General features: G+C 43.4%; 1 protein-coding gene across 2 annotated transcripts in view; it reads left to right on the top strand.

Moving 5' to 3' along the window:
* Nucleotides 1-1,898: 1,898 nt before the first annotated feature.
* Cep41 (centrosomal protein 41) overlaps nucleotides 1,899-24,169 on the top strand; it is a 40,670-nt gene continuing 18,399 nt past the window's right edge. Inside the window, exons 1-2 of one of the 2 annotated variants that reach the window (XM_021164732.1) lie at nucleotides 1,899-2,014; nucleotides 15,095-15,158. In XM_021164732.1, coding sequence (XP_021020391.1) covers nucleotides 1,982-2,014; nucleotides 15,095-15,158 — 97 coding nt within the window. In that variant the 5' untranslated portion in view covers nucleotides 1,899-1,981. Of the gene's footprint in view, nucleotides 2,015-2,652; nucleotides 2,701-15,094; nucleotides 15,159-24,169 lie in introns of those variants that run through there. The other variant, XM_021164734.2, reaches the window with a different exon arrangement.

The raw sequence follows: 24,169 nt of genomic DNA, 5'->3' as shown, positions 1-24,169 counted from the left end.
TGCACCAAAAAACCCTTCTAGTGGTGTGCTGCAGTTTGTTGCGGCTTCCAAGGACTAGGGCTGATTGAATGCATGTGCTTAGGCAAGAGCCCTGCTGAGGTAAGACGTGTGCTGAGGCAAGGCACATGGAGGACACTTGATGTGTGAAAGGTATAAATGGGACTCCAAGGAGTGACGGAGACAGAGCCTGGCTTGCTCATACAGTTAGCTGTGCAATACTGGTGGGTCTCGGTAGTCTTTGCTGACCTTCACTTTCCTGAGAGAGGCACAGTAGAGAACTTCTCCTGGGGTTCCTGATGGTCCCTCCTGCTGACTCAAGCTGAGGCTGAGGCCCGGCTGTCTCTGCTAGGTCTTGTTGTCACCACTGTCTCGAGACTTTACCTAACTGGACCCCTGGTGTATCCCTGAGGTATTTGCAACTGGATCAAGCTGCCACTGCCTGCTAACCTGTGAATTGAACTGCTGATTTCCAGACAACACTGAGTTGCTCCAAAGAACCTTTCTAAAGGTCCATTTCCCCCATATCCTTTCTTTTCTACTACCTCTGGTGGGTGGTGGGCTACAAGAAAGGTTAAAGCATTTAAGAACCATCGTTAAAAATAGGATTTGAAAAAAAAATTAAAGTTAGAGTTACTCCAACTCCAAGCTGCACAGGTGTTTGCTATGCAAAGATGTGATAAATACACCCTATCTACTCCCTTCTAACCTTTGCAGCCCCCAATCCTTCATTCTAGTAGAATGATGAGTGGGAATTTTAGAAGGGTTAAAGGACTAGACATGGTAAAGGGATGTAAGATAAACCTTGGTAGGTATTAAACACTAAACACAGTACAAGGGGCAGTTAGGACAATAGTCCAAGATCCTGGAGGTCCAGTCTGAATGACTTGATCCAAGATCCGGCCCTAAGAGCAGGTTCCTGAAGTTGCTAAGAGGACAGGGTATGAGAGACCACGTTGTTGACTAGGTCATCTACATAGACCCTGCCATAGTTCACATGGATGTTGTTATTAACACAGAGCTAGCCAGTATGAACAAACCAATGGAACCTTTCTCTATTCCTAGAAAAAAACGACTTAGAGCACAGGACAAAGGGTTACTGTGCAGTTTCTTCCCTGTAAAAGGAAATAGTAATTTTGATGGATTTGGTGGGACATTTAGGAGCCGAGTCAAACTGTGTGGGTAATTGTTTTGTAAAGGTGCTAGGACTTAATTTTCAGATCTGGAATGAGAACAGGTGGTGGTTGGTGGCAGGAGTCACAATGGTTTCCATGACAACGGGATCGGATTTTAGTCATCTTTCCCATCCTCCACAAAACATACTGCAGCTTTCTTCCATAAGGTGCTTATTAAATACTTGTTAAATGAATGATGAACCACTGAACGGTGTGTGCTCTTTGCAATTAAGGTTGCTGTTCTTTCGCTAGACTAAAAGCTTTTAGAGCAACAATAATTACTGCGTTTACTCATGATATTTTGCATAATTTGCATAATAACTTAAGACCTGAACATAATAAACTATGTACTCTCGTTCCAGTTGAACATCCCTGGCACAAATCATGTCCTCTGCCGTGGAAGAAGTAGCCCCGATGTTTGGTTAGAAAGGCTTTACAAAGGGTTGGGGGGACCTGTGGTGAATTTGTGTTCTCTCTCCAGCCTGAGGCCAGACCCCTCTTCTCAGGTCTGCGCAGGCGCCGGAGCCCCTCCCCCTTCCTTGCCGCGCTCAAGCAGGAGCTGGGCGCCAAGATCCAAGCTGCGCTAGCGGGCGTCCCACGTTGCCCTTGGCAACCATTGAGCGGCTTCTCGCTCTCCCTCGCCCGGGTCGAAGCAGTAAACGAAGCCTCTATTGGCTGGCCTGGGCAGCCGAGCCAATCGGAAGAGAGGTTACAGGGAGGCGGCTGAGTTGGGGCTGGAGGGGGGTAGGAAGCTAGATTAGTGGCCAGACGTGAGGCTAGAACCCCGAGCGTGGTCGGTTGGAGCAAATATGTCTGCCCGGAGGCACATTGGGAATCCTGAGGTGAGGGCCAGGTCCGGACCCGAGAGCCGGAGGGGGCGGGCGCACCGGAAAAGGCGCCACGTGGGCAGGGACGAACAGCCGGCCACTTCCGCCGCCCGGAAGGCGGGAAGTGGCCAGCGTGAGGAGGGGGCCGAGCGCAGGGCCTGGGGCGGGGCAGGCCGAGGCTCCACGTCAGTGGCACCCGCCGATGCCGGCCGTGCTCGCCCCACAAAGACCCACCGGACACCGATGTTTGAGGCTTGGAGGAGCCAAGTACAAAAAGACACAGCCCCTGCCTTCAAAGAGTTTACAGTCTAGGAGTGACACCTGCAAACAAAGTAAAAATCAAAGACCCCCCCCAAACATGGAAGGAGGTGAAGGGGCCCATCAGTTCTGAGTGGGGGTACCCCAGACCAAGCCGCCCTTGCAAAGGGAGCAAAATAGGGCCCTTTGTTCTCCTTTACCGTCAGTGCCCTTGTGCATTTGTAGCAGATTAATGTCACCCAGTGTTATTTGACCCTTACCAAACAAGTAACCAGGCCTACAAAGATAACGACAGAGCCTCTACAGTAGAGTTCAGTCTAGTGATGGGAACCGGTGAGCTTCGGGAGAGAGATGTAGGCGGAAAGACAGCACTCAAGCTGAGAGAAGGAGGGGCGTTCTTGAGCTGAAAAGGCCCCAGCCCATCAAGGCCAGTCGTGAGTCAGGTGAAGAGCTTGCTAGAACACCCTGTGTAAAGCTACGGAGAGCTTCAACTCCGACCAAGTCCCAGTAGGATTCCGCAGAACAAAAGGCAATTTGAGAGGGGCCTTCTGCACCTTCATAGCAAACACCAGTTGTAGGTCTTGGATTTCTTGGTGAATGCCTGGTGTTTTCGGAAACTGTGGCATGTGTATTGGAGTGCCAAGATAGTAATGTCTGTTATTTTATTTTATGGTTTTGGTGGGGGGTTTTGTTTGTTTGGTTGGTTTTGTTGTTGTTTGTTTGTTTCTGAGACAGTCTCACTATGTAGCTCCTGCTGTCCTGGAACTCACTATGTGGACTAGGCTGGCCTCAAACTTAAAGAGATCCACCTGCCTCTGCCTCATAGATACTGGAATTTAAAGGCATGTGCCTCCACTACTAAGCCTTGATAGTGATGTGTAAATATTACACAGTGTCACTTACGTTTGGAGTCTAAAGTCCAACTCAGTGAAGTAGAAATTAGAATAATGGTCACCAGAAGTTAGGGATATAGTGTCTGGGACAAAGAGATGCTGGTCGCAGGGTAGAAAGTTTGTTAGGAGAACTAAACTTTTGAGATGGGACAGCAGGGTGACTAAAATATAAATTTAATGTACATCTCAGATTAGCCAAGAGAAAATTCCGAACCTCTCCTCACAACAAGGGAGGTAATGACGATACTTACTAACTTAATTTAATAATTGCACAGTGTGTGCATGTCAACCTTTTTTTCCTAGAAATAAATTATGTTTTGTCAACTAAAATAATATCAATATTAGATGCCTGTGATGGGGGGGTGGGGTGGGCTGGGTAGTTCAAGATTGGGGATACCATTGTCCTGCCTATTGGTCAGCACGCAAGAAGCTTTTAAGGAGTTTTAGTCATGTGCTCAGACTTGCATTTTAGGCACCATCATAGCCACGCTGTGGTGGATGGAGTTGGACAGGCCATGGCAAGGAGCGGAGACATTGATGCGGTGGTTATGTGGCCATATGTCTGAACTGATGCTAGGAAGTCGGGGCAGAATGAAAGAGAACTATTAGGTATAAAACCCACCATCAAGCATGATTGCCCTTGAGAGAGGGCATCAAGGCAGATGACTTCCATCCCCAGCTGGGACCATTCACAGGCTCTCATGAAGGAAGCCGGAAATATAGGACAAAGAGTCCGTCAGAAGAGGAAGGATGTAAACACTTGCTGTCTTTACTGCCTTCTTTGAGTGGAGGGCCGCTTCCAGGAATTCTTGAGAAAGAATGCATATGTGTTTTTGTACCCAAAATATCCTATCTAAAACTGTCTCCATTCTCCATTCTTCTTCTTCTTTTTTTTTCCCTGAGTGTGTGGCTGAAGATAGATTTCATGGTTGGAAAACAACATCTTGAAAACATTGTGCTGTGACCCAGCAGCCAGTGTGTCTGTAGAAAAATCCAAAGCCATCCTGTTGCTTTGTGACTTGTTCCTTTCAGGAAGCTTCATTTTGTTCCCTGTGTTAGAACACTTCACAAAAGGATCCCTTGTGATGGCCTGTTCTCATTCACTTTGGTAAACACCAGAACCTTATATCTTTCTAGTCTGTAAATTTTTTCTTGAGTTATTTTACAGTTGACTTCATTTCCTCCACCTTCTTTCTCGGGTTCAGCATTTTGATATTATACCCATGTAAACTGGTTCTGATTTTTTTCCACGTCTATCTCCTATTTTTGTCTTTCTGCTTTAAGAAATTTAAGTTTATGTTGGGTGATGGTGGCTTACACCTTTTATTGCAGCCTGATCTAGGACAGCCAAGGCCCTGCCTTGAAAAACAGGGAGGGAGAGAAGGAGGGAGCACGCACTTTATTTTCTAATTCTTGTATTGATTGTGATTTCTGCTGTGTTTGTGTGTGTGAGAGAGAAAGCCTATATATGTGTGTGAATATATGTATATATGTGTGAGTTTTATGTGTATGGGTATATGTGCAGGATCCATGTATATAGGTATTTGTGTAAGTGTATGTATGTATATATGTGTGAGTTTTATGTGTGTAGGTATATGTGCAGGATCCAAATGTATGGGTATTTGTGTATGTGTAGGTCAGCAACTTCGGGTACTCCCCTCAGATGCTGTTGATCCTGGGTTGTGTTTGTTTGTTTGTTTGTTTTTGAGACAGAGTTTCTCACTAGCTTGGGATTCAGTTGGGCTAGGCTGGCTGACCATACATCTCAGATCCATCTATCTCTGTCTTTTTAGCACTGGGATATCACCCCAGCCTTTTCACATGAGTTCTGGGAACCGAGGTCAGATCCTCAGGCGCCCAGCCATCATTCTTCTGAGATGTCTCCCAGACCCCCGTCATTTTCATTTTTAAGAGCTATTTTTCCCCCCGATGTTCCTTTTTTTTTTCAGTTGTCCCTTTTTTTTTAAAATATTTTTTATTAGGTATTTTCCTCATTTACATTTCCAATGCTATCCCAAAAGTCCCCGATACCCTCCCCACCATGTTCCTTTTTTAAAGGCGTTATTTTTATAGATTTGCAGAAAGGTGTTAAAATAGTACATAGGTCTCGTGTGCCCTTTAGTCAGCTTTCCACAGTGTAGTACGCCATCAGAACTAGAGTATTAAAGCTTGTACAACTTGTGTATAGTTGTAGGCTATCTCACCACCTGTGTGCATATGCACAGAGCTACAGTTACTTCATTACCACAATAGCTCCCTCATGGCACCTCTCCCAATCACACCCGTTTTCCTCTCTTACTGCTCTTATCCCTGGCAACCACAAATATATGTTTTCTGTTTCTGTATTGCCAGCTATAGGAATAGAGTCATCCAGTGTACGACCTTTTCAGATAGCTTTCTCTTTCTACTCAGGATAGTGTCCTTGAGACACCTCAGGGTGATGCATGTAGTTGACTTCTTAGTTGTTGACGAGTACTCTCAGTGTGGGTAGTCTAGTACTCTGTAGTCTGGATACACTGGTTTGTTCACTCATTAACTCATCCAGTCAGTGTAAAACATTTTGATTGCTTTCAGTCTGGGACTATTAGAAATAGAGATTTCAGCTTTTGTGTGGACATTAATCGTCATTTCTGTAAGATAGATAGGTACCCAGGAGTACAGTGGCTGAGTTATATGGTAAGCATATGTTTAGTTTTCATAGAAAATGTTGTGTGATTTTTTTTTCCAGAGAGGCTGTACCACTTTTCATTCCTGTTAATAGTGTATGAGAATTTTAGATTTTGCAAAATGTTAGTAACATCTGATATTGTCAATGTAGATACATCATGTTATTTCATTGTGGGATTAAAAACGTGTGGGGCGGGGGTGGGGTGAAGGTAAGAAGACAACTTATGAGAGTTGGTTTTTCTACCATGTATGTTGCCAGGTTTGGTGGTGAGTGCCTTTACCTCCTGAGTCGTCTCGCCAACCCTCATTATGGTTTTAGTTTGTAGTCTCTAATGGACACAAAGGCTGGCAATCTTATCATGTGATTATCTGTCAAGTAGAGAACGTCTTCAGTAAAATGTCTTTGTGGGTTTTTTTTTTTTTTCTTTTTTGAGATTGGGTCTCACACTGGAGCTCACTGTAGTCCTCCAGCCTCAGCCTCAGCCTCAGCCTCAGCCTCAGCCTGATGAGTGCTAGGATTACAAGTATGAACCTCCCTCCACACTCAGCTTCCTGCTAGAATGCTTGAGCCTTTTATTTCCTTTTTGTTGCCATTGTTGCTGACTGAATAAATATTGGGGTTGTTTTTGAACAACAGATAATAATTAGGATTAAAATTCCTTACTGCCTTTTGTTTTTCTTGGAGTTTCTATATACCTTTACTTTGACTCTATACTTATGAATGTGTCTACATCATTATCACTGTAATTGTTACTATCAAATTTTATTTTTCATTTTTATAATGTAGGAAAACTTCCTACATCACTATCACTATAATTTTTCCATAATTATCTTTTCCAAAACTTTCTCTCTATATACTATACTGAAAATTTTATGCCAGGTGGCAAAGGGAGATTTGTATTGTAATTTTGTTTTCCATAAATGCTATATTGTACATATGGTGTTTTGACTTACTTTTTTTCCCCACTTAACAATATGTCTTGAAGCTCTGGGTGCCAGCTGATCCCAGTTCTGGTAAGGACTGCCTTTGCTTATAGATGGCTGCCTTCTTAGGGTGTCCTCACAGTGGATATAAGGAGAGAGATGTTCACTAGTGTCTCTTTTAAAATGTTATTTTTGTGTTTTTTAAAAGTTGACTTGTGAAGCCAGGCACAGTGGTACAGGCCTTTAATCCCAGAACTCAAGAGGCACAGACAAGATCTTTGTGAGTTTAAGGCCAGCCTGGTCTACACAGTGGGTTTCAGGACAGCCAGGGCTACATAGTGAGTCCCTTCTCAAAAAAACAGACAACAAAAAGAGTTGATTCGTGGGTGTAGGTGTGGTATATGCAGGCACAGGTGTTCATTCCCGTGAATATCTGGTCAAAATTCAGCATTTAGAGTCTTGTTCTGCTGCTCCCCGCCTCCTGGTTGGAGACAGTCTCACTGAACCTGGAGTTCATTGCTTGAACTCAGCTGGCTGGTCCGTGAACTTCAGGAATATGCTTAGCCCCATCCTGGTTAATACCCTGTTGCCCATGGCTCCCACCATTAGGCTTACAGGTGCATACATCCCGTCATGCCCAGCCTTTGATGTGAGGGCTAGGGACTGGAGCACATGTAAGCACTTTACCAGCTGGCCACTTGTGTCCTTTCATAACGACACCGATACTGTCCTCAGATTTCTTTTAACCCCCTGCTGTCCATTTATGTCTCTGAGTAGATTTTAGAAGGTGATGGAGATATTTTTATTTTTTATTGAGAAGAGGCCTGTTGATGGTGAGCAACAGATGGTGACATTTACCAAGATGGGCAAGGGGTAATTGTCAAAATACAGTGGCGAGTCTGTGTGTAGGGTGGCCCAGCTCCCAAGAGCTTTCATGAACCCTTACTCAGCCACTCTGTTTATTTCCCATTGTAGGGGACACCTGAGGCAGCCGATTCTTTGGCCTGGGCTTTCCCTGGCACTTATTCAGCTGTCACAAGCCAGTCAAGTCATTTTCAGTTGTCAGTCTTGAGTTATACGTGGCCTGTTCCTCTGCCAGCCACGTAACTCCCTATTCCCTAGAATTCTGCCTCCATAGTCACCAGCTTCTCTGTGGGTCTGAGCAGGGTAGTGCTCAGTCACCATCACTTCCCCCTCTTTCTGCATTCAGGGTTGTTTATATCCTTAAGGTATTTCTTAATGAAGTCCTTACTGCAGTTTTGGGAGGAAGTGAAAGCCGGTGTGTCTGTTCTGTCTGTTCTCACTTCCAGACCATCATTGTCACCACTACCACCACCACCATCATCATCATATTACTTCCTTGTATGTTTTCTGACGTGCTTACAAGAACGATAAGTGTGATAAAGTTGCCTTGCCTAATCCTCACTGCCATTGTCAGCCACAGTAGCTCCACAGACACTTTTGAATAAGTGAATATATATCTGAAACGGAAAGAAGAAGTTAAGGGTAAAATCACACCATTTAGAGATTGGAAGTGTGTGAAAGGAAATCCGTGTAAATCTGACTCAGAGAGTGTCTACTGAGTGAGAAGATGGAATCCTGAGAAACACTGTAATTAACGGAATGAGTCATGTATCAGTGGGATGTTGAGGAGAGATTTCTGAAGCCAATGCAGTAGAAACAGGTGGAGGTTTTGTTGTTGTTTTTAATATTCTCTCCTGTGGTATAGGTGGATCAAGAAAGTTTCAGAAAAAGTATGCATTATGTTTGGCGAGTAGATTTTTGATGTTAGCTAGCTGGCATGAGAGCCATAATCAAATGGTGGGGACAGTAGTCACTGCAGTGGATGATAGTAAAGTCCAAACAGAGTGGTGACTTTTGCCAATGTTAGACTTAAGAATCTTGGCAGAAGAGAATAAGGGTAGGGCACTACACCTGTAATATGTTGATTTGTTACAAATAATACCCTTACTTAGTAGCTTGATAGAAACTCTTCTTTCTTTCTCTTCTGGCTCTGCTAGATGGTTCTCATGAAAAACTCATGTGACTTTGCAGGCAGCCTGAAGCTACAGTTTCTTGAAAACCTCCATTTATATGTATGTCCATCAATGCAGTCTGTTGGTTGGAGATAATAAGCTCTCACAAATGTCCTTTTCCCTGTGACCTGCACCTTTCCGTACTTGGTGGCTGAGTCCTAAGAGCAAGTGGCTCAAGAGAGCCAGGTGAAGCTGTACTGTCTTTCACCAGTGTGTCACTTCCCTCGGCGTCCCAGGGTCACCAGAATCTGGAGATGAGGAAAGCCATAGGCTTCATCTCTCAGTCAACAGACTGAAAAGCCACAGTCTACTGGGATGGGAAGTTTTGACTCCATCATGAGTAGTAGCTACTGAGGAAGCTATCAGTGTACATGGAGTCTGGGCCAAGATGGCTGTTTTATATTAACATAACTGGGTCAATTAAGACACCCATTTTTAAAAGTTCCTCTTTGAAGAAAACCTATTTTATGTGAGATTACCTAAGGACCAGTACTCAGTCCCCTCATTTGTGGACATCCAGGGAGGGAGATTCTGAAGCAAATGTACAGTGACATAAAGAAAAAAACAGAAGTGTGCCAACCAGCATATGAGTCCTCTGTAGAGAGACGGTGAATCAGAAAAGCACCTGTGGTTCAGGCATCTACTGCCGGTGGTTTTCTCTGTGTTATTGTAATTTTTCTTCAGAAAAGTCCTGTGCGAACTTTTCATTAATCTTTCTTTTCTAGCATTCATATCTTTACAAAGCTATGTTTTACTTTGCATAGTCTGTCGGTATGCAAAGCAGTGTTCTACTAAAATACTGTTGTGATTGTATCTCTCGGAGCTGGTCTCTAGTCAGGCTCATCATGTGGAGCCTCCCTCTCCAGGTCCAGGGTTATCACCCACGATCCCACATACTTACTAATGGCTATTGAGGTTCGGAGATTACATAACCCTTTGGAAATTTGGTGGCAACCCAGGATCCCAGCATACACAGAATTTTTCACGGGGCTTCATGACATTCATGAAAACGCACCAGCGAGCTCCCATGAAAACCCTGACAGGAGGTCAGATTCACAGTGGCTAACAGTTAAATGCTTAGTCAGATGTCAAACAACATAGGACATGCTTACTAAATGAAAGGAGCAGTTGCCATTTTGCTTTCAACTTTCTTCAGCAAATAGAACAATTTGTTTTTCAAACATCCCCTTAAAATGGCTTTGCTGTTAGAATTTATTTCCACTTGGAATACTTTTTCCACCTCTCTTATTATCTAGTACCCATTCTTCCACGAAACCTGTTTTCTCAACCCAATGTCTGAATGGCCTTTTTTTCAGACTTCTAAGAGCCTCAGATGGTGTACTACTCCTGTGGTACTGATATGTGCATGGGCCTTCATGTTTTGTGTGTGTGTGTGTTTATGCATGTGCCTTTCTGTGTGTTGAGTTGGGGGGGCTGCATCTTACAAAGTTGCCCTGGTTGGCCTAGAACTCACAATCTTCCCACCTAACCTTCCAAAGGTGCTGGGTTACAGGTGTGCAACATTGTGCTCAGCTTCATTGTATTTGGCGGGCATTTCCATTGTAATAAATACTGAGAGAGGTACAAGGTTGGGCCCCTGTTTCAAGGTGGACAATGGTCAGGGCATGTAGTCAAATGACTTCATCCTCCTGGGGTCGATTTTGGTCATGGTATTTATCACAGACACAAGAAAGTGACTTAAACACTGCCTCTCTAGTGATGTGCCCCTTTGACATATTTGGTTATTTCCAAAAAGCCTGTAGTAATTTATAAACATGAACTTTCCCAACTTCTTGAACTCTCTTGATGAACTTCAACATGACTGCAGACCTTACATCTTTATTTTAAATATGTGTGAAAAGTTGTCCTTCCTACCTGGGCTCCGGGCCTCTGCTCATTCACCTGTAAGTGTCCTTAAATCTCTCCTTTCTCCTCCCATAACACATAAACAATGCCAGGCAGAGAGAAACAGAATGAGTTCACCTTGGCAACTCTGGGGAGAAAATACAAAAGACCATCTGGCTCCTTACTGCCTCCACCCCTTCTCAGACCCTGTCTGACCCTTTGATTTTGTTTCTGCCCATGTTACTTTTACAATAACTGCTCCCATCAGGGCACATCAACAATGACCTGGTGGTTTGTTAATCCAAATTTGAGTGTTCTGTTGCTTGATCTGGATTCCTGTTTGCCTGCTCTCTTGTGACCTCTTGTTGTTGGGTTTGACAACTTTGTTCTGTGTTGGTTGCTTGCTTCTTCCAATAACTCTTCTGTAATTTGTGTAATCCACTCTCTTTGGCCTATTCTGAATCCCAGCCAAGGCTTCTCTTCTCCACCTGAAGAAATTTCTGCTCAGTGTACACTGTGTTTCCCAGAGTGACATTGGTTAGTCCCATGGCTTTGGTAATTCCCAAATCGTTTTTTAGCCTGGCTCTCTCCTGATCTCTACATCCATATCGCCAGCTTTTTGGTAACCTACAAACATCTCATACTTAATATGTCCCCAAATGTCACACATGATGCTTTTGCAAATATGCTTCTTTGGCTGCCTTCTCTGGGGCTTATGGTGCCCCTGCCCTCTTTTGTACAGTGGTCTGTGAGCAGCCATGTTGACTTTACATTTTAAAGATGGGGGCACTGGGCAAGCACTCTACCACAGAGCTACAATTCCAGTTCCCATTTCAAAGATTTCTTGAAACTTCTTTTTAGGGCTTCCTATCCCTTAACATAAGTCTCTCAACTGGTTTTTATACTTTTCTTGACTATGATCATATTCTCCATATTGTGCAGATCAATCATCCCAAAAGATAAATAAGATCTCATCACTCCTCCCTAATCCTTCAGTGGCCTCCCATCATCTTCTCTTGGGCTCCTCAAGTTCCACACTGTTGACATCTGGGCTGGCTCAGTGATATATAGGATGTTGACCAGTGTCTCTTGTCTCTCCTAGGAAATGCTAGGGGTACACCCTACTACTCTGTTGTGACAATCCAAAATGTCTCCAGACCTTGATAAATGTCCCTGGGCACAGAGCTGGTGAAATTGCATCTATTAGAGTCTACTGGTTGACAGAACACCATGCAAGTGCCTTAGGTGTTTTGGATAAAAGGCGCTTTGTGATGTCCGCCCTGGCTCTGTTCTCCAGTGGCATTTGTTCTCTCATAGCCCACAGTACCCATGCCTTCCACTGACCACTAGATTCCTTGAGAAGTCACCTGCATGTTGTTTTCATGCTCTTCTGTATGTCAGGGCCTTAGAGGGCCCACTGCTACTTTTGACGCTTGACTAATCTCTACGACCTTCAGAATTTGGTTTAGCAAATACCTTCTAGGAAGCAGTTCTTGACCCTTGGTCTTGTTAAGGGACTGGTCTCGAGTTCCCATCCCCCTCTGTTCCCTCTCTTTGTTCATCACATTGACACCTATATATCGGCAGGCAGGGAGCAAGAGCTGATAGCCAGGCCTGTTTTTGCCTCTGTGTCTCACATAGGGACCTACTTCTACTAGGCACTCAGGAATAGATGTCCTTGGAATGAATTGTACTAAGTCTTTGTGGAAGGAACGGTTAGTCTCCTTTGAAACAGCTTCTGCTCACAGCACTTTCAGTCCTCACCATTCCAGCCTGTGTATGTCCTGGAAACAAAGCCAGTTAGTTGGTCAGTAGGTCAAGAAGCCGCCATCCCAAAGGCAGGAGTTTTCAGGAGGAAAGTGTGCCTCCTCTTTAGAGCCTGTGGTACCCTGCTGGAAAAGCAGCACACAGAGCTTAATGTCGACTTGGGTCCCAGATCAGGCTGAGAAAGTGAACTGAAACGAGAACTCTGGAAAGAAACCTGACATTTTTCTCCAGCAGCATATGGATTTCTCATTAGTCCATGTAAGGGAAAACCGGGGGCGGGGAGGCCTCAGCAGCTGCAGCTGTCCACACTCCCTTCCCGTACCATCCCACCCCACCACACCTGCTCCCCAGAGGCACCCTCACTTCTCAGCTATTTTGGCTTAGGTATGGACAAATCTCCATGGTTCAGCAGAGACCAGCCTGGAATTTTTCAAAAGAAACTCTGCTAGGAAACAAAACAAAAGTAAAAAACAGGAAATATGGTATAGAAATGATAAAAATATAGACTGGGGGGGAACAGTCCCTCAGCGTAAGATAAGTGAAACAGTGTGTACATGTGTGTGTGTGTGTGTGTGTGTGAGAGAGAGAGAGAGAGAGAGAGAGAGAGAGAGAGAGAGAGAGAGAGAGAGAGAGAGATTTTGCTGGACTTAGTTCACTATTTAATTTTTCATGATATTGTCTGCCTGTGGAAACTCCACCTAAGTCTCTCTCCATGTTTGTATTCCATTCTTTCACCATCTTTGTCTTGGGAAAGTATTGAAACTGACATCACAGTGGCTTGCTCTTCTAGGCAGCCATTACAGATCACAATGAGAAACGGGTTTTCCCCCATTTTTTCTGAGGGCAGGTCAGCTTAGTGCTTGCAAGTAGTAGCAGAGGAGTGGTGCTCAGTGTTAAGTGTTGTCCTTGCCTGGTGAGGAATGAAGAGCACAGACAATATAACTGGCTTTTTAATAGCATGAAGGAACCCAACTCTTTACCCTGAGGGCTTTGTTGTTGTTGTTTTCTTTTCTTTTTTGTTTGTTTGTTTGTTCTTTTACCTTTCAGGTAATTGAAGTGGCAGACGGTGGGGCTGAGAGTCTTATAGTGTGGTTACCTGGCATGTGAGAAGCTCTGGGTTCAATCCTCAGTGCTAAAAAAAAAGCAGATGGTTTTATGTTTCATGTGGTGAAAGTAAATTTAATTAAAAAGTAAATATACTTACCTTAAAAACAAATTAGCAAGTGGAAGTTGTGAGGAGTTTATGTACTTACTTGGCAAAATTAAAAATGGATAATTTTCTGTAGGTGCCCCAATTTTGTTTTATAAGCTTTTAAAAAATGACATTGTGTGTGTATCCTTGTATGTGTGTATGCCACAGTGCTGAGGTCAGAGGACAACTTCCCAGAGTTGGTCCTCCCCTTCTACCATGTGGGTCTTAAAGATGGAATTCAGGTCATTGGATTGGTAGTAAACATCTTTTCTAGTGCCTCTTGGTCTCTAAAATCCAAAAACATTGGCCAACAGGTATTACATGAACCACAGAAGTGGACTAGGCTATATATTTTTTTTACTGTGTAGGCCATTTAGAAAGGTATTCTGATGTGTGATTCATTTCACAGTCCTCCCAACTGCATGCTTGCCCCTTGCTGTTTTCAAAGGGAAGTGATACAGTCTTTGTAAGTTTGATATTCTCTCCTTAGGAACTAGATAGGATGGTTCAGTCCTCAGACAAATGATCACTGACCTACTGTAGCAATAATAGATGTACTTATGTCCCACTCACATGAGTCGGACATTGTCCCTGTCTTCGAGAAAATCCTAGCTCAGGGGAAAGCTGTAGTTTCAGAGGATGGGGTGGGGTCCATATTTTGCCAGCCAGGGGGCAAGAGTGCCTGTTTCCAGGCAGCCTCACAGTGGACAAAGGTTTTGCCAAGGAGAAGCTGAGGAAAGGCACTTTGGGCAGTTATAGGGTTGTAGGGTGGGGAGGAGAGATCCCCACGGGTGTAACATGGGGACATATGAGGAAGTTACCTGTACAAAACACATGCATGCTTTCCGTATCTCTAGACCAGAGACAGGCCAAAGCAAGAAAGCTCTTTATTCTGAGCTTGCCCTTCCTTAGTGGCTTTTGCATTCACCACAGGAATTTAATATGGGGGATTGTCTGCCCTTGGATTCACAGAGTTAACTACCAGAACCCAGCATAACACAAGGCAAGTCTGACATAGACACCTCTGCCGGCCATAAGCTCACCCGAGCCCAACATGAGCCTCAGCTGCTACAGAACGAATGCCATAGCTGACATCTGTGGGGCTCCAAAGAGCCTACAGAGGGGACCCTGGCCTGCCAGCATCTGCAGCATCTGGATCCCGCTTGCCATACTATAGGGAGCTGTGGACAAAACCTAGAAGTGTCCCGAGGAGAGGGCCCTGAAGCCACGCGCAAAGAATAACCTTAAAAGAAGACAGCAGAGCTACCTCATTGGAGGACATCCTTTTTAAGGTTTTCTTCTTTGCACACACTACTCTGAGGATTGTTTTGATAAAATGTGGAAATGTTTTGATAGAAACAAGGTAACTACCTACACCCAAGGAAATGTCATTCTTAAAAGTCCTGCATGGAAGGGACAGTTGATCCTCTGAACCTCACTCATCTTTAGAGTCTGAAATTTTAGCATGTTCCTCACGTTAACTCCCTCCCTTGTCAACTTTCTTCTTTTGCAGTATCTGACCAGACGGATACCACAGAACCCAAGGTATCAACATGTCAAGTCAAGACTGGATACTGGTAAGTAAAACTCAGAATCAGAATTAAAAAAAACAAACAAAATCGCTTCTAGGCCTTTTGGCTAAGATCAAGTGTAAAAAAACAAACAAACAGAAACCTCCTAGTAGCTATTGATAGACAGGAAAGTGCCCAGCAGACTGGGATCGGCCATAGCTGGAAGTGCCTTGTTGCTTTACCTGATGTCTTTGAAAGTTGTTTTTAGACTATCAGTAAAAAATTTGCACTCACGTAAACTCAGTTGTTATTGCTAACCCCATTAAAAGTCATCTAAATGAAGAAAAGGAAATCCTAGGAGTTGAAGCCATTGTTCAATAAGTTACAGGGCTGACCCTGAGTAAACACCAGGAGGTCACACTCCATTTTGGAGTACCTTAAGTGTACTCCATCAAACTGACAGCAGCAGATTATACATGTGTTTGTTAGGTCCAATGTTTGCAGAGTGCCAACTGCACATGTAAGTGTGGACTCTGGGAGACAGGAGGATGGCTGCAGGTTGTGGCTTTTGCAATTAGAACCCCAGGCCTCACTCGAAGTCAGACTGCCTTGAATAAGAAACTACAATAGCAGCTGAGATTGAATTAGTGCTACCCTTCAGTGAAAGGCAGGTTGTAAGAAAGCCGTCCTGATCATTTCCAAAAGGTTCCAACATTTAATATGCACTACAAAATCAGATGTTAAGTACTGCATTAAAAATTAAAATTAATTTCAGATACCATTATTAAGTCAAATTTTGGTTATGGCTTGAATTGAAGAGATAGAAGGGGGTGGCACAAATTCTTATTAGATTTCCATGAGAAAAAACTTATGAAGGTATAGATAAATTAAGATGTCTGGAATAAACCTGGGGTCTTAAATATTTATTTTATTTTACTTTATGTATTGTGGTACAAGAAAAAGAACTGAGAAAAATCACAAAATCCAGTCTGCATCTCTCTGAGTTCTGCTTCTGATGCTGCCCAGATCCCAGTGGATCTACAGTCTTGTGACGGTTGGATTGCTTGTTTCTTTTTCCTTCAGCCTTTGCCTCACAACTCAGTTTTCGGTATCTGAAGGCACCTGAGGGAGGTAAAGGGGAGCTGCCTTTGCTCCCATGGCCTGCCCCTCTCCCCAGGCTTCTTGCAAATCACTGTCTTCATTCGACACTTCCTCACTCGCACAGATGCAAACGTTTGTAGTGGACCAGATGTGCATGTACTACTTCTTTGAAACATTACTGTGCTACGCAGACATTTACTCTTATACATATCCTGGGTGATGGGCAAGTAGAAATATTATTACTGTTTAAGAGGAGAAAATTGTGACCTGGATTTTGTGATTTTTCTCAGTTCTTTTTCTTGTACCACAATACATAAAGTAAAATAAAATAAATATTTAAGACCCCAGGTTTATTCCAGACATCTTAATTTATCTATACCTTCATAAGTTTTTTCTCATGGAAATCTAATAAGAATTTGTGCCACCCCCTTCTATCTCTTCAATTCAAGCCATAACCAAAATTTGACTTAATAATGGTATCTGAAATTAATTTTAATTTTTAATGCAGTACTTAACATCTGATTTTGTAGTGCATATTAAATGTTGGAACCTTTTTATATCCCGAGAGTTTTTAAATGCTTTTTGTTAATTAAGCTTTTTATTTTGAGATAATTGTGGGTTCATATGCGCTTGTAAGAAATGAAATGGAAATTCCACACACCCTTTACCCAGTGTCTCTGAACCTGCACTGTTGCCATGGTGATGACAGCATCAGTAGGTACAGCCAAGCTGTGCGGGGAGCATCGCATTGCCATGCCCGCCGAGGCCGCCACGTGCCCTTTAGGAGCCCTGCCCACGCGTCACTCCATCCCTCTGTGAACCTCACAACTGCAGATTTCCAGTCTCTCATTCTGTCTTCTTCCAAGTGCTACATGTATGGAGCTGCATGGAACACAGCCTTCCACTTCTCCATCTCTTTCCCTGCTCTCTGTACATGTATATCGCTGAGGAGCAAACACAGAGCCTTAAACATGCTAGGCTATTGCTCTACCGCAGAGCCACGCTCAGCCTGGGTGGGCTGTTTTCACAGGGCCAAACTTTGTGGAGCTCAAGTGTTGTTGTATAAGGGAAGCTTGTTCCTTTGTTACTGGCTGGTATTCCCTGGTATGGCTATACTTGATTTAATCACTTACGTGTTGAAGCATCTTAATACTGTTTGCTATTGGTGATAGTTTTTTTTTTTTTTTTTTTTTTTTTTTTTTTTTTTTTTTTTTTTAAATGTGGTGTAGGTATTGATTTACAGATTTTTGTGTGAGCAGGTCTTAGTTTTTTGTTTTTTGTTTTCTGGAATAAATGCCTAGAGCCACAGTTGCTGGGTCATATTGTAGTTTGGTTTGATTCAATTTGATTTTTAGTTTGTTATTTCTCTTTTTGAGACAAAGTCTCAAGTAGCTCAGACTGGCCTCATAGTCCTTCTAGAGCTCAGGCTGGCCTTGAATTCCTGATCTTCCCGCCTCCCCTTCCAGTTTTAAGAAACTGTCAAACTGTTTCCCAGAGTGGCTACAGCAGCAGGAGATGAGTGATGACAGCCTGCACACCTTCACCTGCAGTTGGCATCTGACATCACACTCTTAGTTTTACCCATCCTGATGAGGCTTCTCAGAAGCATAGCATCACCCTGTCACGCCTGCCCAGGAGCTCAGCAGGAGTGTCTGTGCACCTGCTTGTTTTCTGTCATCTTTGCTGAAAGCCCTGCTGCCTGGATTACTTGCATTGTTAGCATTGACTTTCCAGTTCCGTATGTAGTCTAGACACCCAGCCTTGCGGGTGGCATGGTTTGCAGGTATCCTTTCTCCGTCTGTAACTTGTCCTTTCCTCTTTCCATCTTTGAAGAAGGAAAGCTTTTCATCTTGATGAGGTCCGTTTTTATCTGTTTTCTCTTCATAATCATAATCCCATCGTCTACTTTAAGAACTTTTGGCCTAAACTACATCCCAGACACCTTTTTTTTCCCCTGAAAGTCTTTAGGTTTTATGTTTAAGTTCGAGATACATTTTGAACTGCTTTTATGTAAAGTCAGCTGATTTAGATGAAGACTGGCTTTCTAATTTAGGGGTGTCCTCCTGCACTGACACTTTCATCTTTGTCAACAGTCAGGAGATATGTATGTGGGTTTATTTCCTGGTCTCTGTGTTGTCCCTTTGATCTATATATGTAGCCTCTTTCTAATACCACACAGTCTTGATGAATGTAGCCTCACAGCAAACTGGATACCTGGGGTGGGTTAGCCTCATTATTCTCATTCCATTCTTCTTTGCAAAATTCTCTTAACTATTCCCTTGCCTTTCCATATACATTTTAGAGTAATTTTATTCACATTTATAAAAGGGCTGATTTTTTTTATACAAATTATTTATCAGTTTGGAGAGAATTACCATTTTAACTATGCTGAGAACTATTGGCCTGTTTTCTGTTTCTGGGGACTTGCCTATTCTGAGCACTGTATAGTGTAGTGCATTCCAGGCATACTCATGCCACAGCATAAGTCAGCTCCCCATTCCTTTCCGTTGCCAAATAATGTCCTTTTAAATGGGTATTCCACACTTTTTGGACATGGTGTGTTTTAAAAGCATCAGTATATGCAAGTTCTTGTGTACATGTGTTTCTAGTTCTCTTGTGTATATATTGAGGAGTTGAATTACTGGTCATATGATACTTCCTTTTTTCTGAAGACATGCCAAATTTTTCTAATCAAGCCATACCACTTTACCGTGCCATCAGCAGGGTGGGAGGGGTGTGTCCTCTCCACACCCTCACCAGTGCTTGGCCCATCGTCTTGGTTAAGACTGCCACGATGGAGTATCTTACTGGATTTAACTTGTGTGCTGCTGATGACTAACGATGGTGAATACCATTTTGTGTGCTTACTGGCACTTGTATATTTCCTATGGAGAGATGTCTATTCAGATGATTTGCTCATTTTTAAAAGTGGTTATTTTTCCACATTGTAAGTTCTTTTGTTTATTCTGGATACTAGACTCTTAACAGAAATATGATTTTCAGATGTATGCTCCCATGCTGTGGGTTGTCTGGGGTTTTTGTGGGACTTAACTAAAGGGGTAAATTACATCTACCCATCTTCCCTAGAAGCAAAAGTCTCTCAAACTAGTTCTATAATAGCTTTTGGAAGGGCCAAAATATGCCTTATTGCTTCAAGCCCCCAAATATTTTATAGTCAGTATGGGAACAAAATCCTGCCCTAGCATTTGATTTGGTGTGTGTTTCACATTTAGCCATCAATCAGCTTTAGGGAGAGATCTCTAGTGTTCGAGTTTTCAAATATTTTTGTGTGCGGAACTTGTGGGTTATATGGACAGCCTGCCAGCCTTTGGGGGCTCTCGGGCACAGCAGCCCTGAAAACTTTATTTTGCCCAAAGGTTAGCATTGCCATAGGTAAAAGTGTTGAGGAGTCCTCCTTAAGAAAACACTAAGAGGAACCTGAGAGCCTGTGCTGCAGGGAGAAGGTCTCACCTTGGCACGTTTTTAAGCTCTGCAGCCAGAGACATGGAAATGGGCAGAATGAATGAGCAGTTCTCATCTCTAGGCTAAGTGGGTGAGCCTTTAATCCTTTCTTATGAAATAGTGATTAATTTAGAATCATTCATGCACACACAAAATCAAGAATTCTGTGGCATGTCTTGTATTCTTGAAAGGCTGCTCCCTTCCTTTTGGAAGAGGCTCTTTTGTCTCTGTCCTCCTGAACCCACTTCTCACAGAAACCTGTGCCCTGGTAGCGCTGTTGTCGACGTCTCAAAATTACACTGAGCTTCCAGCACTGCTTTGTGTCATAGGTGCCTAGGTGGATCTCCTCAGGCCCTCCAGACTGTGCCTGGGGCTGGCCTCTGAGGCTCCCTTGCGGGCATTTTGTCCTGTCCCAGCTCTATGTTCTGCAGCCACAGACTGCACTGAGCGTATGCTCCAACCCTGCTCGTCTTGGCTCATTGCAGAGCCGTCGCCCTGTGCTGTTTTCAATCTTAGGCATGTCTGCAGCTCTAAAATCCCGCAGCCCTCCTCCACTGGTCTCCGTAGCGTGGTTTTCACTTTTGTGGGTGCCACCTTCCTTTTGTTACATCTGCACAACTAATCCTTCCCTTTTCTCTTCATTAGTCTCTACTTTTCCTGAATATTCGCTAATAGTTTTGATCTTAGGCACTCAAGCTCATTACAGGCTGCACACGCTTCATTTTTATTTGGTATTTGATTTGTCTCTTTCGTCAAAGGAATGAATGTATGTGAAAGGCTTTTACAAACCAGAAAGCTGTAGACCCACATATAACTCCCCTGGGTTAACAAAGGCTCACTGTGCCCCTTTTCACGCTTCCTGCTCCTTCTGAGCCAAAAGAACTTCTCCATAGAGGAGGGAAATATTGAGGAAAAAAAATGAAGCCGTGGAGCTGTCTCTTAGCAACTGAATTCCTGCCTTATAAATCTCACCCTCTCTAGATTACTGCTGCTCACAAGCATTTGCTTTTGTTACATGCTCAGTACAAATAACATTATTAAATTATAGGACCCCAGTGGGGAAAACCTCAAAGCCCTGAGTCGCTCGGTGGATGATTGTGCTCCGGCTTTGCATAGGCTACTGATGGACTTGTTTCTTTCTCTTGATTCAAACTGGGGAGCTCTTGTTAGACATCCTTCATTGCAACTTCAGTGGTAAACAAGGCAGAAACCAAATACCACCTTAGGCATTTCTAGGCTACCTGAGTCGGTGGCTCATACGTGTACCCTGTAATATAATTGTGTATCAATCAAGTTGTACCTCATCATTTAAAGAAAGTCAGAAAATTGGGTGTGTGAAACACAAGCCAAATCCGGATGGGATCATTTACATTATAAAATAACTTACCCTAAGGAATTTTAAGACAGCAGAGTTTTGTAGTCTGTTCTACCCAGCCAAGGTTTTTTAGTGTCTCCTACGCTAGAACACAGGCGTGAAGCCTGTGAGTGTGCTTATGGATGTGCACAGATAAATAGCCTTGGGCTCTCTGTTGAAGAAGGTAGATAAGGCAGTCCAGACAGTGATAAATGCTTGCTGCAGGAATGCGGGGAGGGAAAAGCTACTTCCTGGTGGATAAGCCAGTGTAGGGCCATTAGAAAATGAAGGTTAGCCGAGCTCAAGGAAAGCCATTAAGACTGTGCTGGAAAAGCCGGCAAGCCGCTGGCACCCTCCCCACTCGAGCTAGGAGCTCCGTTCAGTGTTGGGCATTGGACAGCTGCTGAGCTTTTAGTTTCCTTTGTTTGGCTTTTTAATTAGTCTTATTTAGGAAAATTTGGCAATAATACTTGATTTTTTAAAGTCTTAAAAGATTAGTTCTCTGATAGCTTTTCAGGCTCCTCTGGTATAAAAGACATGTTTGTAAATAAATGACCTATGAAGTTCCTCTGTTTCCAGTAATTTTGTTGCAATTAGATGTAGTAAGAGAAAGCACTTACTTAACACACTACTAGCAAACTGGTGATAAAGTGCCACTGTTCATACTTACTGGGTCATTACAGGGCCTGGGGACAGTCCTCAGTGTCTCCTCTCTCCAACTGAAGCCCTGTGGAAACCCTCCGCTGTCTTCTCCATACCTGGAGAGGAGCGAAAGGCTGGAAAGAAAAGAGCCTTTGTTACTTTGTTACTACCTCTTTTAGATTTGTTCATAATTTCCCCAGGTATTTGTGAAATACAAGAGGTTTTTTATTTCCTGCCTTTTTCCTTCAGTAGGAAAAAGAAATGATGGGGGCGTGGGGGAGCCCTTGCTTCTGAGCGTCCCAGGGGGGGGGGGTCTGCTGATATAGGATGCAGTGCAGTGCAACCCACAGGAAGTGTTGACAGTGAAGAAATTAACTTTCAGGAACAGGCACATAGCTGAATGGTAGAGCATTCACTTAGTACATATATGGCCATGGGTTCAATCCCCAGCACTGTAGAATTTTAAAAAACATACACATATAAAAATAAAGTTCAGATAGTTTGTTAGTAGAAACAGTATTAGTTGTAACTACAGTATTTTAATAAAAGATAAAATCAATGAGGCTGGCTGTTGTTTTCCATTCCTCAGGGAGTTTGTAGCATCAGATGGTCCTGTGATCAAAGAAGGAACACTTCCCACAGTTATAATGTTTTTAAAACCACAGGAGAACCGTGGCCATAGCTTAAGGTAGAGTTCTTTCCTTGCATGCAGGATGCCTGGGGTTCAGTCTTCACTAATAGTTACAATAAAACGCCAGTAGAAGAGCCAGGTGGGTCTATGAACCATACAAGAAACCAGGAGGTTGGGAACACTAATCCTTGAATAATTGCTAAGTTGCTGCATTGCTGGGCAAATTGATGAGGCTTTTTTTTTTCTCCAAGCTTTCTTCCTAGATTGCCTAAAGCTCCCCCAAACCTAAAGACACGGCCACTTCAACCACACACGGTGAAGGAGACAGGAAGAGCCCGTCAGTAGGGTGCTTGTGTCAAGTGTGTTAAGGATAAGACTGTAAGACGCAGAACAGCAAACTAATTGGCTTTTTGTTCAGAACCTCATTGTGTTGACTGGCAAGTCCACACTTGAGTTCAGAGCTGCGGCAGGAAGACGGGTGGGGGTCCAGGAAGAGTTGATGGTTTCTGCTGTGGGATTCCTGGGTCAGCTCTCTGGTCAAAAGGCTTATATTAGACATTTAAGGAATATTGGTTTTTTTCTTTTTTTCCCCTTTGTATATCCTCCCCCCCTCAAAAGTAGGAAGAGAGCTTTGATCCAAGAAAGAAAAACCCAAAGCTCCTAAAACAGATTTACTTAGTTTTTGCCTGGTTCTTAGTAGCCTGGGAGCATCTTCTGAAACATACTCAGGCTCTCTCTTGAGAAGGCGTTAGGCCTCCCAAGAAGCCCCAATTGCTTGTGAGCTTCCAGAAAGACACCATCTGAGTTTAGGAGTACACTGCATCCTTACTATCATAATAGAGAGTGTGTCCTAAGATAAAAACAGGCTAAAATAATGATGACAGTAATCATAAACAAAAGCCTAAAATTGTGGATTTTTATTCTGTGATGAATCCATGGTAAATTTTTAATAACAAAGTAAGTATGGTATAATTTCGAAAATACATTTGGGGGTTTAAGACAGGATTTTTTTTTCTCAGTTTCTGACCCAAACATGAAGAAAAATTCAGAATAGTGCTTTGCAGTACGAGTTTATGTCATTTATTAAAAGCATTAAAAACTTTGATCAGAAGTTAGGCTGAGACTCAAGGTTTAAAGAGAGGCAACGCTGTAGAAATGAAAATTATTTTGAGTGTTTTTCATTTACCATATTTAGGTGCAAGATGGAGCTTGCCATGTTAAATCAAATCAAATTGCAGCACATTCAGTTCAAATAATAATAATAATAACAGCTACGGCTTGAAAGCTAGAATTTAATTCATTTGGAAGCCAGAATGATCAGTTTTAAAGCATGAAAATGCTCCAGACCACCTTGGCCAGTGCTGAGTACTGTAGAACCAGACCATAAAACATGAGGGTTGGACGTGCTCCACGGCAGTGGGAACCTCAGCACGCCAAGCCCATGATGAGCGCTAGTGCCCAGATTGTGTGGTCTAGTTCAGGCTGCAGCATCAGCATGAATAGTGAGACACGCCGTGGGGGAAGGGAAGGGGAAGCCACAGAGACAGAGTGGAGTGGAAAGAGTTGCTTGGGCAGCCACAGAGGCAGATTTTACACTTTCAAAGATGATTGCTTCTTTCTTGTCTTCCTCTGTATATCTAACCACAAAAGACTGTGGGGGTAGAAGGAGGAAGAACACCTCTAACTCTAAAAAGGAAACACAAGGGAGTGTGGGCTATAAAGGATCATCTATATTGCCTGAGGCTGAGGAGGTTGAGGAGGTGCACAGCGAAGGGGAGCACTTCATGGGTTCCCTTTCCCTAGCTGCCGCCACCTAACCTGAAAGACTGTAGAACACACACACACACACACGCACACACACACGCACACACACACACACACACACAC

This window comes from Mus caroli, chromosome 6 (genome assembly GCF_900094665.2).
Source record: "Mus caroli chromosome 6, CAROLI_EIJ_v1.1, whole genome shotgun sequence".
NCBI lineage: Eukaryota > Metazoa > Chordata > Mammalia > Rodentia > Muridae > Mus > Mus caroli.
Note: the sequence above shows the minus strand (reverse complement) of the source record. Positions and strands in the feature narration are given on the sequence as shown.